Raw genomic sequence first — 13,725 nt, 5'->3', positions numbered from 1 at the left:
ATTAATTTAGTCCTCTAAAGAGAGCATGCTTCAGGGACATAGTAATCTCCTTCATTCCTAGATCACTATTATCTAGGTTTTGCCACTTTCCACAGTGGCTGTAAGAATAAAATTTCCATACACAGTATGGGTGTCATGGAAGCCACAGATCCATGAACATACACAAGTTTTCACAAACAATTACAAATTGAATTAGCTGAGAGTGTGGGTTTTGAAGTGTTTACATCTCACATCATATGTGCAAATGATATAGAAAGTCATAAACTGTAGTACTGTTTATCATTTACGACAAAATGCAAAAAAGTAACAAGTGTCATTTCCTAATTAACAGCAAAACCAAGCTTGAAATATGATTTCACATTCCAAAATGCAAGTAAATACAGAGGAATACAACACTCTTCTCATACATACTATATTTTTGTTCTCCAACTAATAAAAAATACAGCTGAAATGAACATGTCGTCAGCAGCTCACATGACTATTCTCTTATTCACATGGTCAACATGTAATAATGTAACTGAATGTTACATTACAACTGCACATATAGCTATATGTTATCAATATAATTATAAAGATTAAAAAGAAGGGGTTACTAGGCTGGATAGAGTGAGAAATGAGAAGGAAAATGGGGGTGGAAAGGGAGTTGGGAGATAGGGTTGATGAAAAAGTATTGGTATGGTTTGGATACATGGAAAAATTAATGAAGAAAGATTGTGGAAGGCAGAGGTAGATGGTGTGAACATGAGGGGCCGACCAAGGATGAGATGGATGCCTGGGGTAAAAGGGCCATTGGGAAAGAGGGGAATGTCTGTTGAGGAAAGATGGAAGAAGACAGAAGATAGGGGTGAATGGAGAATGGTTGTGAATGGATGATATTTTGATGCACAATAGGGAGTTGGTGAGGGATGGGGGGTGTGTGAGGGAGTGTGTGTGAAAAAATAATCTGACGCAGCCTGAAGGGATTTCTCCCCATCTTCTCTTCTTCTGCATGAGGGGACAGAGAGGGGGGGTTGCCAATTTAATGAAGCTGTGTCTTGCGACACTGATTCTGACCCAGGGCAGTGGGTGAGATGCAGGGATGATCTGTCATCCAGGAGGAGCCAAGATAAGAGGGAGGGAGGGAGGGGGGTGAATGGGAGTGGAATATGTGGGGATGGAATGGGTGGGAGTGGATTTTATGCCTTTATTTTTTGGCTACCTCCCTTGTAAGAGGGAAAAGGCCTTTGGTATATGTATGTAAAAAGAAGTCTGTGAGAAAGAGACTGTGTCCATGTCATTGTATGGATTTGGAATTTGAAAAGGGCACAAAGGAATATTCTTAACATGCTTGAGATGAAGTGTGTAAGGTCTGCATTACAAGAATGTACAGAGTAAGTAATGTGGAGGTGAGGCAGCGAGTAAGAGTGGAAAGATAAAGTTGATCATAATATGCTGAGCTGGTTTGAGCACATGAAACAAATGAATGAAGACTACAAAAAGTGTGAGGAAACATGTGAATGGAAGGAACTTTAGTGGAACACTTAGAATGAGATGGATGGACAGGACAAAGGAGGCACTGGTCCAGTGGTAGTGCTATGTCTCATTGCATTTCCTCTGACTTGAGTAAGGTGATGGGGGACAAAGACCTTGACCCATAAGGTACTAAGATGAGAGGGAAAACTATCTATACACAAAAAAATTTCCCCCCCTTACAAGGAAAGTAGCCAAATCAAAGGCATGTACCTACTCCCATCTATTCCACTCCCCTCCACCACCCCTTTCTCCCTCTCATCTTAGCTCCTCATAGATGATGGTTATTTCCTGTGTCCTGCCCACTGCCTTGGGTCAGAAGCAATGTAGCAAGACACAGTACATCCACAGCAGGGCTGCATCATTTAATTGGCAACCCCCCTCTCCATTCCCTCATGCAGAACAAGAGAAGACAGGGAGAAATCCCTTCGGGATGTGGCAAAACATCATTCACACATAACCACTCCCTAACCCTGATAAATTAAATAAAAAACAAATCTTCTGTTCATGCATTTACTTGTATTTTGAAATACAGCATTTTAACTAATGAACTAAGTGTTCTATTAAACGGCAAATTGGATAACAAATGAAAACATATCATGTTGCACACGAGTACATGTACTTTCAAACCTGACATGTGAACAAAGACTGGCCGAACTGGAATTGCCAACCGTGGAACAAAGAAGAGAACGAGGGGACCTACTAACCATCTACAGAATTATGATAGAGAGGACTATTAAAGTGGGACAGAGGAAAAACAAGAGAACACACATGAAACTCAAAAAGGATAACTACAGAAGACTTGAAAAAGAACAGCTTCCCACACAGTGATAGATATATGGAAAAATTAGATGAAAAAATAGTGTGTACAAACACAATACAAGAATTTAAGAACAAACTTGATCTTGCGAGATACAAAAATGGGTCACCACAAGCATAGCTCCCCTTCCCGTATAATACTAGGTAAATACTTGAAGACAGTGTCCAATTATAGTGGTGCAATTTCATGTGGCATAACTCTATTTATTTCTTTTATGTTTATTGCATCAGGAGGCAGTAAGGGGAAGATGGGTAGAATATTTTAGGGAGTTGCTAAATGTGAAGGAGGATAGGGAGGGAAAGATAGTTGCAGTGGGAAATGCTAAGAAAATGACCATGATGAGTGAGGAAAATGGAGAAATAAGGAAGGATGAAGTGAAGGCAGTTGTTAAGATGATGAAAGCAGGTAAGGCACCTGGTCTGGATGGATGCCATGCAGAATGTCTAAAAAAAAAGGAGGTATAGTGATGGTGGACTGGCTGGTGAGGTTATTTAATGTTTGCTGGAGAGAGGGTAGAGTGCCGGAGGACTGGAGGAGTGCCTGTATAGTTCCACTTTACAAGGGAAAAGGGGACAAGTGTGAATGTAGTAGTTTCAGAGGGATTAGCTTGTTAAGTGTAGTTGGGAAGGCTTATGGGAGGATCTTGATTGAGAGGATTAGGAGAGGAACAGAGGGAGTAATTGGTGAGGAACAGTGTGGATTTAGGACGGGTAGAGGTTGTGTAGACCAGATCTTTGTGGTAAGACAGATATGTGAGAAAGCTATAGGAAAGGGGAAGGATGTTTTTTGGGCTTTTATGGACCTGGAAAAGGCTTACGATAGGGTAGACAGAAAGGCACTGTGGGAGGTTATGTAGATATACGGGATAGGAGGAAAGCTTCTAGGAGCTGTCAAGAGTTTTTATGAGAGTAGTAGAGCTTGTGTCAGGATTAGAAATGGAGATAATGAGTGGTTCGAGGTAAAGGTGGGACTTCCTCAAGGATGCGTTATGTTGTCCTGGCTGTTCAACTTGTACATGGATGGGGTAGTGCGAGAGGTAAATGCAAGGGTAGTGGGTGAGGGATTGGAGATGGTTAAAGAAAATGGAGAAAAGTGGGAGGTGAGCCAGCTGTTGTTTGCGGACGACACTGCGCTTGTGGCAGGATCGGAGGAGGGACTGAGGAAGTTGGTGACAGAGTTTGGGAGAGTATGTGATAGAAGAAAGCTAAAGATAAATGTGGGTAAAAGTAAGGTGATGAGATGTACAAGGGGTGAAAGTGGCAGTAGACTGGAAGTGAGCATTAAGGGAGAGTGACTGGAGGAAGTGGATAGTTTTAGATACTTGGGTGCAAATGTGGCAGGAAAAGGTGGAGTGAAGGTGGAGGTAGAATGTAGATTGAGAGAAGCGAGTAAATGCCTTGGTGGATTGAAGAGTGTAATGAGGAATAGACATTTGGGAATGGATGCTAAGAGGAGACTGTATGAAGGAGTGATTGTGCCAACAGCACTGTATGGGGCAGAAACATGGAACATAAGAGAGGAAGAGAGAAGTTTGAATGTGTTAGAGTGAGAAATGAGGAGGTGAGGAGGAGAACGGGGGTGGAAAGGGAGTTGGGAGATAGGGTTGATGAAAGAATATTAGGATGGTTTGGACACATGGAGAGAATGAGTGAAGAAAGACTAGTAAAAGAGGTATGGAAGGCAGATGTGGAGGGAGTGAACATGAGGGGACGTCCTAGGATGAGGTGGATGGATGGGGTGAAGGGGGCTTTGGGGAAGAGGGGAATGTCTGTTGAGGAAGGACGGGAGAGGACAGAAGACAGGGGTGAATGGAGAATGGTTGTATATGGATGATGTTGTGATGCATGAGGTGGAATGGGTGGGGGGATGGGGGGTGAGGTAGTATGTGTGAGCAAAATTTGATGCAGCCAGAAGGGATTTCTCCCCGTCTTCTCCTTTTATGCATGGGGGGATGGAGAGGGGGGGGGTCGCCGATTTAATGAAGCGGCCTTGCTGTGGATGTGCTGTGTCTTGTGACATTGCTTCTGACCCAGGGCAGTGGACAAGGTGCAGGGATGACCCGTCATCCAGGAGGTGCTAAGATAAGAGGGAAGAGGGAGGGTGGAGGGGTGTGGAGTGTATTCAGGGATGGAATGGGTGGGAATGATTATATGCCTTTTCCTTTTTGGCTACCTCCCTTGTAAGGGGGAAAAAGCCTTGGTATATGTATGTATGTATGTATAATGACAGCATACAGTTATATATACAGTAACATGTAATCTCTTCAATATGATGATGCCTACGTAGACGTCAAGAGGAGTGAGTGGGTATTCGAGGATGCCGGTGTCGGCATCTTGATTATATTTATTTTGTAGTTATAGCTGAGTGACCCCTGAATTCTTTGTAATCATCCAAGCAGTGTATTTCAGCCTCTGAGAAAGCAAATAAGATTCTGGGATTGATTGCGCGATCTTTTGATTTCAAAAGTCCATCACTCATTAACAAGCTATATAAATCGTTAGTTCGTCCACATTTGGAATATGCTGTTTCCGTATGGCCACCGAATCTCATTAAAGACATTGACAGACTGGAAAAAGTACAACGGCGAGCCACAAAACTGATTCCAAATATCAAAAATAAATCATACGAAAATCGACTTAAGCACATGAATCTGTTTTCCCTAAAAAAGCGTAGACTCAGAGGTGACTTGATACAGGTCTTTAAGATTTTAAAGGGAATTGACAACATCAAAAGTGACCAAATTTTCACATTGAATGAGAATCAGACAAGAAACAATGGTCTCAAACTGTCCGGAAATAGATTCAATTTGGAAGTAGGTAGAAACAACTTTGCCAACCGTGTAGTTAATGAATGGAATAAACTTCCTGCACAGGTAGTGCAATGTAGTTCAGTTCGAAGCTTTAAGAATCATTTAGATAAATACCTAAGTAAGATGCTGTAATGATTATAATTTATGTTATATTATTTGTTTTTGTTTTGTTATAATTTGTCTGTCTGATTTTCATTTATTATTAGTTATATGTCAATTTATAATCATTTACTATTTACCTGTTTGTTTGTTATTCAACTATACCTATGCATTTATTTATGTATTTTATTTGTTATTTTTACATTATTATAGTTTTAATTTATTATTAATATATATATATATATATATTTTTTTTGCATCCGACCTAGATATGGATCAAAAGGTCTCCTGTCGGCATGCTCCGCCTTTGTAAATAACATTTTCTGTGTTTATTATTACTCAGAGTGAAAGAGAACGAGTAATACAGTGGTGACCTTATATTTTATAACATGAGTAGCGTGATGCATTGTACATTAGGCATCCGATACTGTGAGCAAGAATTTGACTCCTATTGAAGAGGTTAATAACATAATTATGTGTCGACCACATTTTATATTGACAGCAGAGAGGTGTCACACAATCACTCATGTCTTCTGATTCATTAAACCATATGTGGCAATTATTAATACAAAGAAAATACAACACAATATATGAGTACCATACTCTCCTTCATGCATTTACCTGCACTCTGGAATGTAAAATATCAAATTACAAGCTTGGTTTTATTGTGAAAAAGGTTATTACTGTTGCTATTTTTACATATTACACTACCCCATTCGAGCCTTACCTGGATACATACATACATACACACATACATATATATATATAATATATATATATATATACACACACACACAAATCAAGGGCTTTTTCCCCCTTATAAGGGTGGTAGCCAAAGTCAAAGGCATAAATCCACTCCCAGCCATTTCATCCCCACATACTCCTCTCCCATTCACCACCCCTCCCTCCCTCTTTTCTTGGCTCCCCCTGGATAAGGGGTCATCCTTGCATCTTGCCCATTGCCTAGGTTAGAAGCAATGCAGCAAGACACAGCGCATCTACAGCAAGGCCACTTCATTTAATTGGTGGCCTCCATTTCTGTGGAGGATGGAAGGGTGGTTGATAGAGCATTAATGGACTATGTGGTGGTAACCTGGAGTATAGTAGGAAGAGTTAAGGATGTACATGTTCTAAGGGGAGAGAGTGGGGGAATATCAGATCATTTTTTGGTGGAAGGTAACTTGAGAGTGGAGGATAGATGGAGAAAGAGGAAAAGGACAGAAAGTAAGGAGGTGCTTAGAGTGAACTGCTTAAATGAGAAAGAAAAGGAGAAGGAGTACAAGAAGCTGAGAGAGGAGTGGGAGGGAGTGAAGGAGGAATGGGGATGGTTCAAGGAGGGAGTCACAAGGTGTGCAAAGATGGTGTGTGGAACAAGGAGGACGGGAGGAAATAGAAGGAAGGGTAGTGAGTGGTGTGATGAGGAAGCAAAGAAGGTTGTAGAAGAGAAGAAGTGAGCTTACACAGATTGGTTACAAAATAGGATGATGGAATCATATGAAAGGTACAAAGAAAAGAAATGAGAAGTAAAGCATAAGATAAAGGTGGCAAGAGGAGAGCAGATGTGAAATGGGGTAGGAGTATGACAGAATTTTTTTAAAGTAACAAAAAAATGTTTTGGAAAGAAATTAACCACTTCAATACGGGACTTAAATCTCGCGGGCAGCAGCCAATGCCAGCCGTACGACGTAACGAAATAATATTCGCATCATAAAATATAGTCGCCGCTTATATCGATCGTTCTCTCTTTCACCCGCGAATTTTGAAAACCACAGAGAATGGGATTACGGGCGCATTTGGGAGAATGTAAAAACACAGGGGCGACTACAATAAATATAATCAAGACGCCGATATGGCAGCGTCGCGAATCCACTTGCTCCTCATGACGCCTACGTGTGCGGCACCGTATGGAAGGGGTTAAGAGACTAAGAGGAGGTGAATCAAGTAGAGAAGAAAAGGTTAAAGGTGCAGATGCAGAGATGATAATGGAAGAGACGTATGAGGAAGATGGGCACAGTATTCTAGAGAGTTGCTACATGTGAAGGAGGATAGGGAGGGAAAGGTAGTTGCAGTGGGAAGGGCTAAGAAAATGACAGTGATGAGTGAGGAAAATGGAGGAGAAATAAGGAAAGATGAAGTGAAGGCAGTTGTTTAGATGATGAGAGCAGGTAAGGTACCTGGATTGGATGGATGTCATGCAGAATGTCTGAAAAAAGGAGGTACAATGATGGTGAACTGGCTGGTGAGGTTAATGTTAGTTTAAGAGAGAGTAGAGTGCTGGAGGACTGGAGGAGTGCCTGTATAGTTCCACTTTACAAGGGAAAAGGGGACAAGTGTGAGTGTAGTAGTTTCAGAGGAATCAAGTTGTTAAGTGTAGTTGGGAAGGCTTATGGGAAGGTCTTGATTGAGAGGATTAGGAGAGGAACAGAGGGAGTAATTGGTGAGGAACAGTGTAGGTTTAGGACAGGTAGGGGTTGCATAGATCAGATTTTTGTGGTAAGACAGATATGTGAGAAAGCTATAAGAAAAGATAAGGATGTTTTTTTTGGCTTTTATGGATTTGGAAAAGGCTTATGACAGGGTAGACAGAAAGGCACTGTGGGAAACACTGCAGATATATGGGATAGAAGGAAAGCTTTTAAGAGCAGTCAAGCATTTTTACAAGAGTAGCATAGCTTGGATTAGGAAATGGAAAGATTGAGAGGTCTGAGGTAAAGGTGGGACTTCATCAGGGATGTGTTATGTTGCCTGGCTGTTCAATTTATACAGGGTTGAGGTGGTGCAAGAGGTAAATGCAAGGGTAGTGGGTCAGGGATTGGAGATGGTTAAAGAAAATGGAGAAAAGTGGGAGATAAGCCAGTTGTTGTTTGCTGACAACACTGCGCTTGTAGCAGGATCAGAGGAGGGATTGAGGAAGTTAGCGATGGAGTTTGGGAAAGTGTGCAAAAGAAGGAAGTTGAAGATAAATGTGGGTAAAAGGTGATGAGATGTACAAGGGGAGAAAGTGGCAGCAGACTGGAAGTGAGTATTAACCTCTTCATTCCGGTTCAAAATCTCGCGGGCAGCATTAGCTGTCAGACATACGATGTGTCGTAATAATACTCGCATCATAGAATATAGTCACCGCTTATATCGATCGTTCTCTCTTTCACCCGTGAATTTTGATAACCATAGAAAATGTGATGAAGACAGTTTAGAGAGTATGTAATTACGCAGGGGCAACTACAATAAATATAATCAAGACGCCGATATGGCAGCCTCGTATATACACTTGCTCCTCATGCCACTTACGTATGCGGCACCATATGGAAGGGGTTAAAGGAGAGTGATTAGAGGAAGTGGATAGTTTTAGATACTTGGGTGAGAATGTGGCACGAAAGGGAGGAGTGGAGGTGGAGGTAGAATGTAGATTGAGAAAAGCAAGTAAACATCTTGGTGGATTAAAAAGTGTAATGAGAAATAGACATATGGGAATGGATGCTAAGAGACTGTATGAAGGAGTGATTGTGCTGACAGCACTGTATGGCGCAGAAACATGGAACATAAGAGAGGAAGAGAGGAGTTTGAATGTATTTACCTAGTTGTATTTTACGGGACTGGAGCTATGCTCGTGTTGACCCATTTTTGTATCTCTCTACATCTAATTTGCTTTTGAATTCTTGTATATTTCTGGCATTAACTGTTTCACTGTTCAATTTGTTCCAGATGAGGTGCCTGAGAAGTATGAGAGGGGTTACTAGGCTGGATAGTGTGAGAAATGAGGAGGTAAGGAGGAAAACGGGAGTGGAAAGGGAGTTGGGAGAGAGGGTTGAAGAAAGAGTATTGGGATGGTTTGGACACATGGAAAGAATGAGTGAAGAAAGACTAGTAAAAGAGGTGTGGAAGGCAGAGGTGGAAGGAGTGAACATGAGGGGGTGACCTAGGATGAGATGGGTGGATGGGGTAAAAGGGGCATTGGGTAAGAAAGGAATGTCTGTTGAGGAAGGATGGGAGAGGATAGAGGATAGGGGCGAATGTAGAAAGGTTGTGTATGGATGATGCTGTGATACATGAGGGGGAATGGGGGTGAGGGAGTATGTGTGAGAAATAAATTGACGTAGCCCAAAGGGATTTCTACCCATCTTCTCCTTTTCTGCATGATGGGATGGGGTTGCTGATTTAATGAATCGGCCTTGCTGTGGATGTGCTGTGTCTTGCTACACTGCTTCTGATCCAGGGCAATGGGCAAGATGTAGAGATGACCCATCATCCAGGAGGTGCCAAGAAGAGGGAGGGAAGAGGGTAAAGGGGAGTGGAGTATGTTAGGGATGGAATGGGTGGGAATAGTTTTTATGCCTTTGTTTTTTTGCTACCTCCCTTGTAAGGGGGAAAAAGCCTTTGGTATATGTATTATTACTCAAGTCACTTTTATTACTGATCTTATAAACTTACCTTCACAAATGTAGAATTGGACTTTACGTCTCAACCAAAACTTATAGTCTTGGGAAGACTTGAGATACATTGATGACGTTAACATTCGTTCAATATAAGTCTCAGTGAGACTTTGTCGAACATCATCAGAAAGATTCATCTTTGATACACGCGTTGATCCAGAACTATGGTGAGAAACAAAACCATTATTATGAAAAATCTCATGTAAAAATATGTATGTGTACTACAAATAGGTCAATACATATTCAAAGACTGCCTAGCATGGGGTGATTACTGAAACACCCACAACATATCTGAGGTGGAAGACCTTTGGCAAAGGCCTTAGAGTGACTGTTTTTCTCTGTAATTTAATGTCATAACCCACTGAAGACAGCCAACAACAACTCAATCTCATCAAAGTTGTTCCCATTTTCATCCTTTTAATTACTTTTTCCTATCTATCTCTTCCTCTTTTCTTCTGTTCAATCCCAATGCCCTTCAGTTATCTTTCAAGGGGGTGAAACCAAAATTAATCTTGACTGAAAAAACTTGGGAACACTGAATTGTACAAATAAAATAATTAACAATACTCACTATGCACCAGTCTGATAGAGAAGACTAGCCAGAGGTCTACGTTCTCTGTCTTCCCGTGGGTGGCATGGTGGGAGCAAAGTGTATTCTGGTTGTAAGGCTCTCCTGACAGATGCCGAATCTCCAAGAAGCAACCATGCATCCAGGTCTTGACTGCGTGTGTAAGCCTCACCACTGGAGAGGAGAACAACAGGAGTCCTGTTGTCTCCTGCCAATTGAATTGTTTTGACCCCACCTTGTTTGTCTTGAACTGCAAAGACAATTTCAAACATTCAAGTAAGAGATCATAGATCATAGTTTTCCTGCTAATTTATTTTTTGATCTATTCTGCCACAACTGTCAAACAAAATAACATACACATCTTTTAGCTTTGCATTTTTTGACAATCACATTGTATCTATAAATGGTTACAGCCATATGCGTTTACAATATTTATTTTCAATTCAAGCTGAAATTGTACTACTTTTCCAATTTGTCCCTTCAACCCTTGAGCATATTCCAAATATCGTTGATGTATAAAGTTGAACTATGTCAACATCCACTCCCTGAAAGGATAGAGCTCAAGATATGACAAATATGGGAGTTTTGCACATGGTTTCCATATCTGTATACTGTGAGCAGGATCATTTCATTGACAGTAACCAGCACTTGTGTTTTTGAATCCAATATTACACCAAAAGAAGTGGATGTAGGTGATGAAGGGGAGATTCAAGGAGGGTAGCAGAAAGGAGAGATTATTATTATTATTATTATTATTATAATTTTTCTTTTTTCTTTCCTGCATTAACAGATGGAGTCAGCTTGAGAGGAAGACCAAGAATGAGGTGGGATGAGGAAATGTCTCAAGCAGGAAAAAGGAAAGCAAAAGGTAAGAGTGAATGAAAGAAATGGCTCAAAAGGATACTTTTTTATCCGCTTGATAAAGTTTCATGAGTAAATGAGGAAGGGGGGAGGGGTCACCTGATGATGAAGTGGTAAGGACAAACCAGCCCTCAACCTGAGCAGTGTGCTGGGAGCAGGGATGACCCTTCCTCAAGATGCAGAGAAGGGAAGGGCATTAAATGGGTTTTAATGAGTATGATGTTGGTGTGTGCTTTGACTCAGCCACCCCAACAAGAGGGAAAAGGCTTTAGGTTTATTTATATATATATATATATATATATATATATATATATATATATATATATATATATACACACACACACATACATAACACAAAGGAAGGGAAAAGGAGGGAAGGTTGCCGTGCAAGTGAAACAGCCCTGCTGTGGATGGACTGTATCTTGCTGCATTGCTTCTGACCTGGGCAGTGGGAAGGAGACAAAAGCTAAGATGACAGGGTAACAAGAGTGGTGGATTGGAGTGAAATGGGTGGGAGTGGGTGCATGCCTTGACTGGCTCCCTCCCTTATAATGGGAAAGAAGCCCTTGGTATATAGATAGACAAAGGAGGGATAACAGAGGTTAAAAAGTGCCTCAGCATTCCTCTGAGTAAGACTGATCTCCAAAAGTAAAATGATGCTGTGGGATTCTGGTCATTAAGATCATTAAAGTCCATAAAGTACAGAAAATGTATAACTAATTAAACAGAAAGAAAGGGGTGGAGCGATTGCACTACATCTAGAGAGAGGGGTAAAATAGTCTTAACTTACCCCTTCAATGCAGAGATATATTTTACTGATATTATTCATGCTAACATTGAGAAAAAGAACGGTTCTATGTAGTACCATGCCAACAACTCAGTTACAGTTAGCCAAAAACTCATTGCTTCCTCATTTAAACTAAATTGAAGTACTCTTCTGCTGAATCAAAATTGAGTTTCATACACTCCTTTTTACTTCTGAAACACTTCAGTATATTCCTACATTTTCTTCTTACCAAGATGCCTTATGGAGTCCGACAAAATTTTTTTCTGCTTCATCACATCCCACACACTCAAATCTGCGGTTGTGGTGAGTACAATTACACAGTTATCTTGCACAAAGAGCTGTGATGCTTTCCCCTTCAATTGTAATGGTGGAATACAGTGCTGCCCTGCAAAATAAAAGGGAAAATAAAAACAAAATGTTCTCTCAAAACAAAAATGTGGTACTATCCCTTCCTCCAACAAGCACACTATTTGATTGTGAATCTTGTTTGCCAATTGGTCTGCATTCCTTTGGAATCCAATCTGAGATTCTGTCAGGTCCTGAAGGTTCTCACATGTTTCCAATGGTGTGTGTATTTCTTTTACTTCTACATTTATTTCATGCCACCTGATATTACAACCCATTTCTCTCACTTCCAACAAATAATCTTCTTTCATGAAAACTAAGTGTGGGTGTGGGTGTGATTTACCAGTCTTAGATTACATGTTGGCTCCATGAATAATGGCTATTACCCTCCTGGATGAGGGCTCAGAGCTCATATATGGCCTGATCTATGGGTAATGCTATGAGCTTACACACACAAAACTCCTTGTGCAACAGAGTAGGCGTGCCGGCTTACAGTAAAGTTATGCTGAGATTTTCAGACCTGGGCAGGTTTTGGATTGCTGAATTTGTGGCCAAGAGTGAGACCACTGCATTGTTGAACCATGTATATATATTTGTGTGTGTGCATGTGTGTAATTCACCATAGTTTTGGATTACGTGTTGGCCTTATGATTGACAGCTACTACTCTCCTGGATGAGAGCTTAGAGCTCATGTATGACCGATCTATGGGTAATGCTGTGACCTGACACACACACACCGAACTCCCTGCCCACAAGAGTTGGAGTAACGGCTTGCAGTGCAGCAATACTGAAATTATTTCAGCCCTGGACAGGATTTGAACTCAGACCACTGAGTTAGCAGTTGCAAACACTATCATTGTGCCATCAAGAATGTTGTGTGTGTGTGTTAAATAAGATGGATGGAATCAATCGGTCAATCTGTTGCCCCAGGTCTCTTTTGCAGGAGACCCATGGCACAAAGATAGTTAGCCATGGGCACTGGATCAGCCCATAAATCTTTCAGAGAAATTATTTTATATTACTGTTCTGGTAGGGTGAGACTTGAGAAGTGAAGAATGAGGTGTTCAGTGTCCTTTATGTGGTGGTTGCATGTTTTAATGTAGGGTCATGACCTGGGCATTGCCATGCCAATGTGGTTCTGTTTTGTCTTGAGAGTGACTTCTCAGGTTGAAGTCTGAGTGAACCTAGTGGAATATAGAATTTGGAGGTCTATTGTAGAGTGCGTATTTTTGTATGAGTGTTTTAGAAGACAGAGGGCAGGACATTGTAGATGTTTTAGTAGCATGTTTCTGAGGTTATTCTCTTATTATATTCATGGTTGGCAAGGAAAGGAGTGGGTGGAAGATGGGGTGGGGGTGTTATGGAGTGGTTATGTGTGAATAAAATTTTGATGCAGCCCAAAGGGATCTCTCCCTTTCTTCAATTTTTCTGGTTGAGGGGATGGAGAGGGGGGTGCCAATTAAATGAAGCAACCTTTTTGTAGATGTGCTGTGTCTT

The 13,725-nt window shown here is 41.1% G+C and overlaps 1 protein-coding gene across 3 annotated transcripts in view; it reads right to left on the bottom strand.

The window, feature by feature from the left end:
- The window catches only part of Hira (histone cell cycle regulator-like protein), a 78,237-nt gene that overhangs the window by 6,147 nt on the left and 58,365 nt on the right, over positions 1-13,725 (bottom strand). For all 3 annotated transcript variants that reach the window (XM_076206924.1, XM_076206925.1, XM_076206926.1), the window contains 3 exons: positions 12,113-12,268; positions 10,239-10,485; positions 9,666-9,829 (listed from right to left, as the gene is read on the bottom strand). In XM_076206924.1, coding sequence (XP_076063039.1) covers positions 9,666-9,829; positions 10,239-10,485; positions 12,113-12,268 — 567 coding nt within the window. The remainder of the gene's footprint in view (positions 1-9,665; positions 9,830-10,238; positions 10,486-12,112; positions 12,269-13,725) is intronic.

The sequence above is a fragment of the Oratosquilla oratoria genome, chromosome 23, assembly GCF_046742065.1.
Source record: "Oratosquilla oratoria isolate Oo_2021 chromosome 23, ASM4674206v1, whole genome shotgun sequence".
NCBI lineage: Eukaryota > Metazoa > Arthropoda > Malacostraca > Stomatopoda > Squillidae > Oratosquilla > Oratosquilla oratoria.
This window is presented reverse-complemented; position numbering and strand designations above follow the sequence as displayed.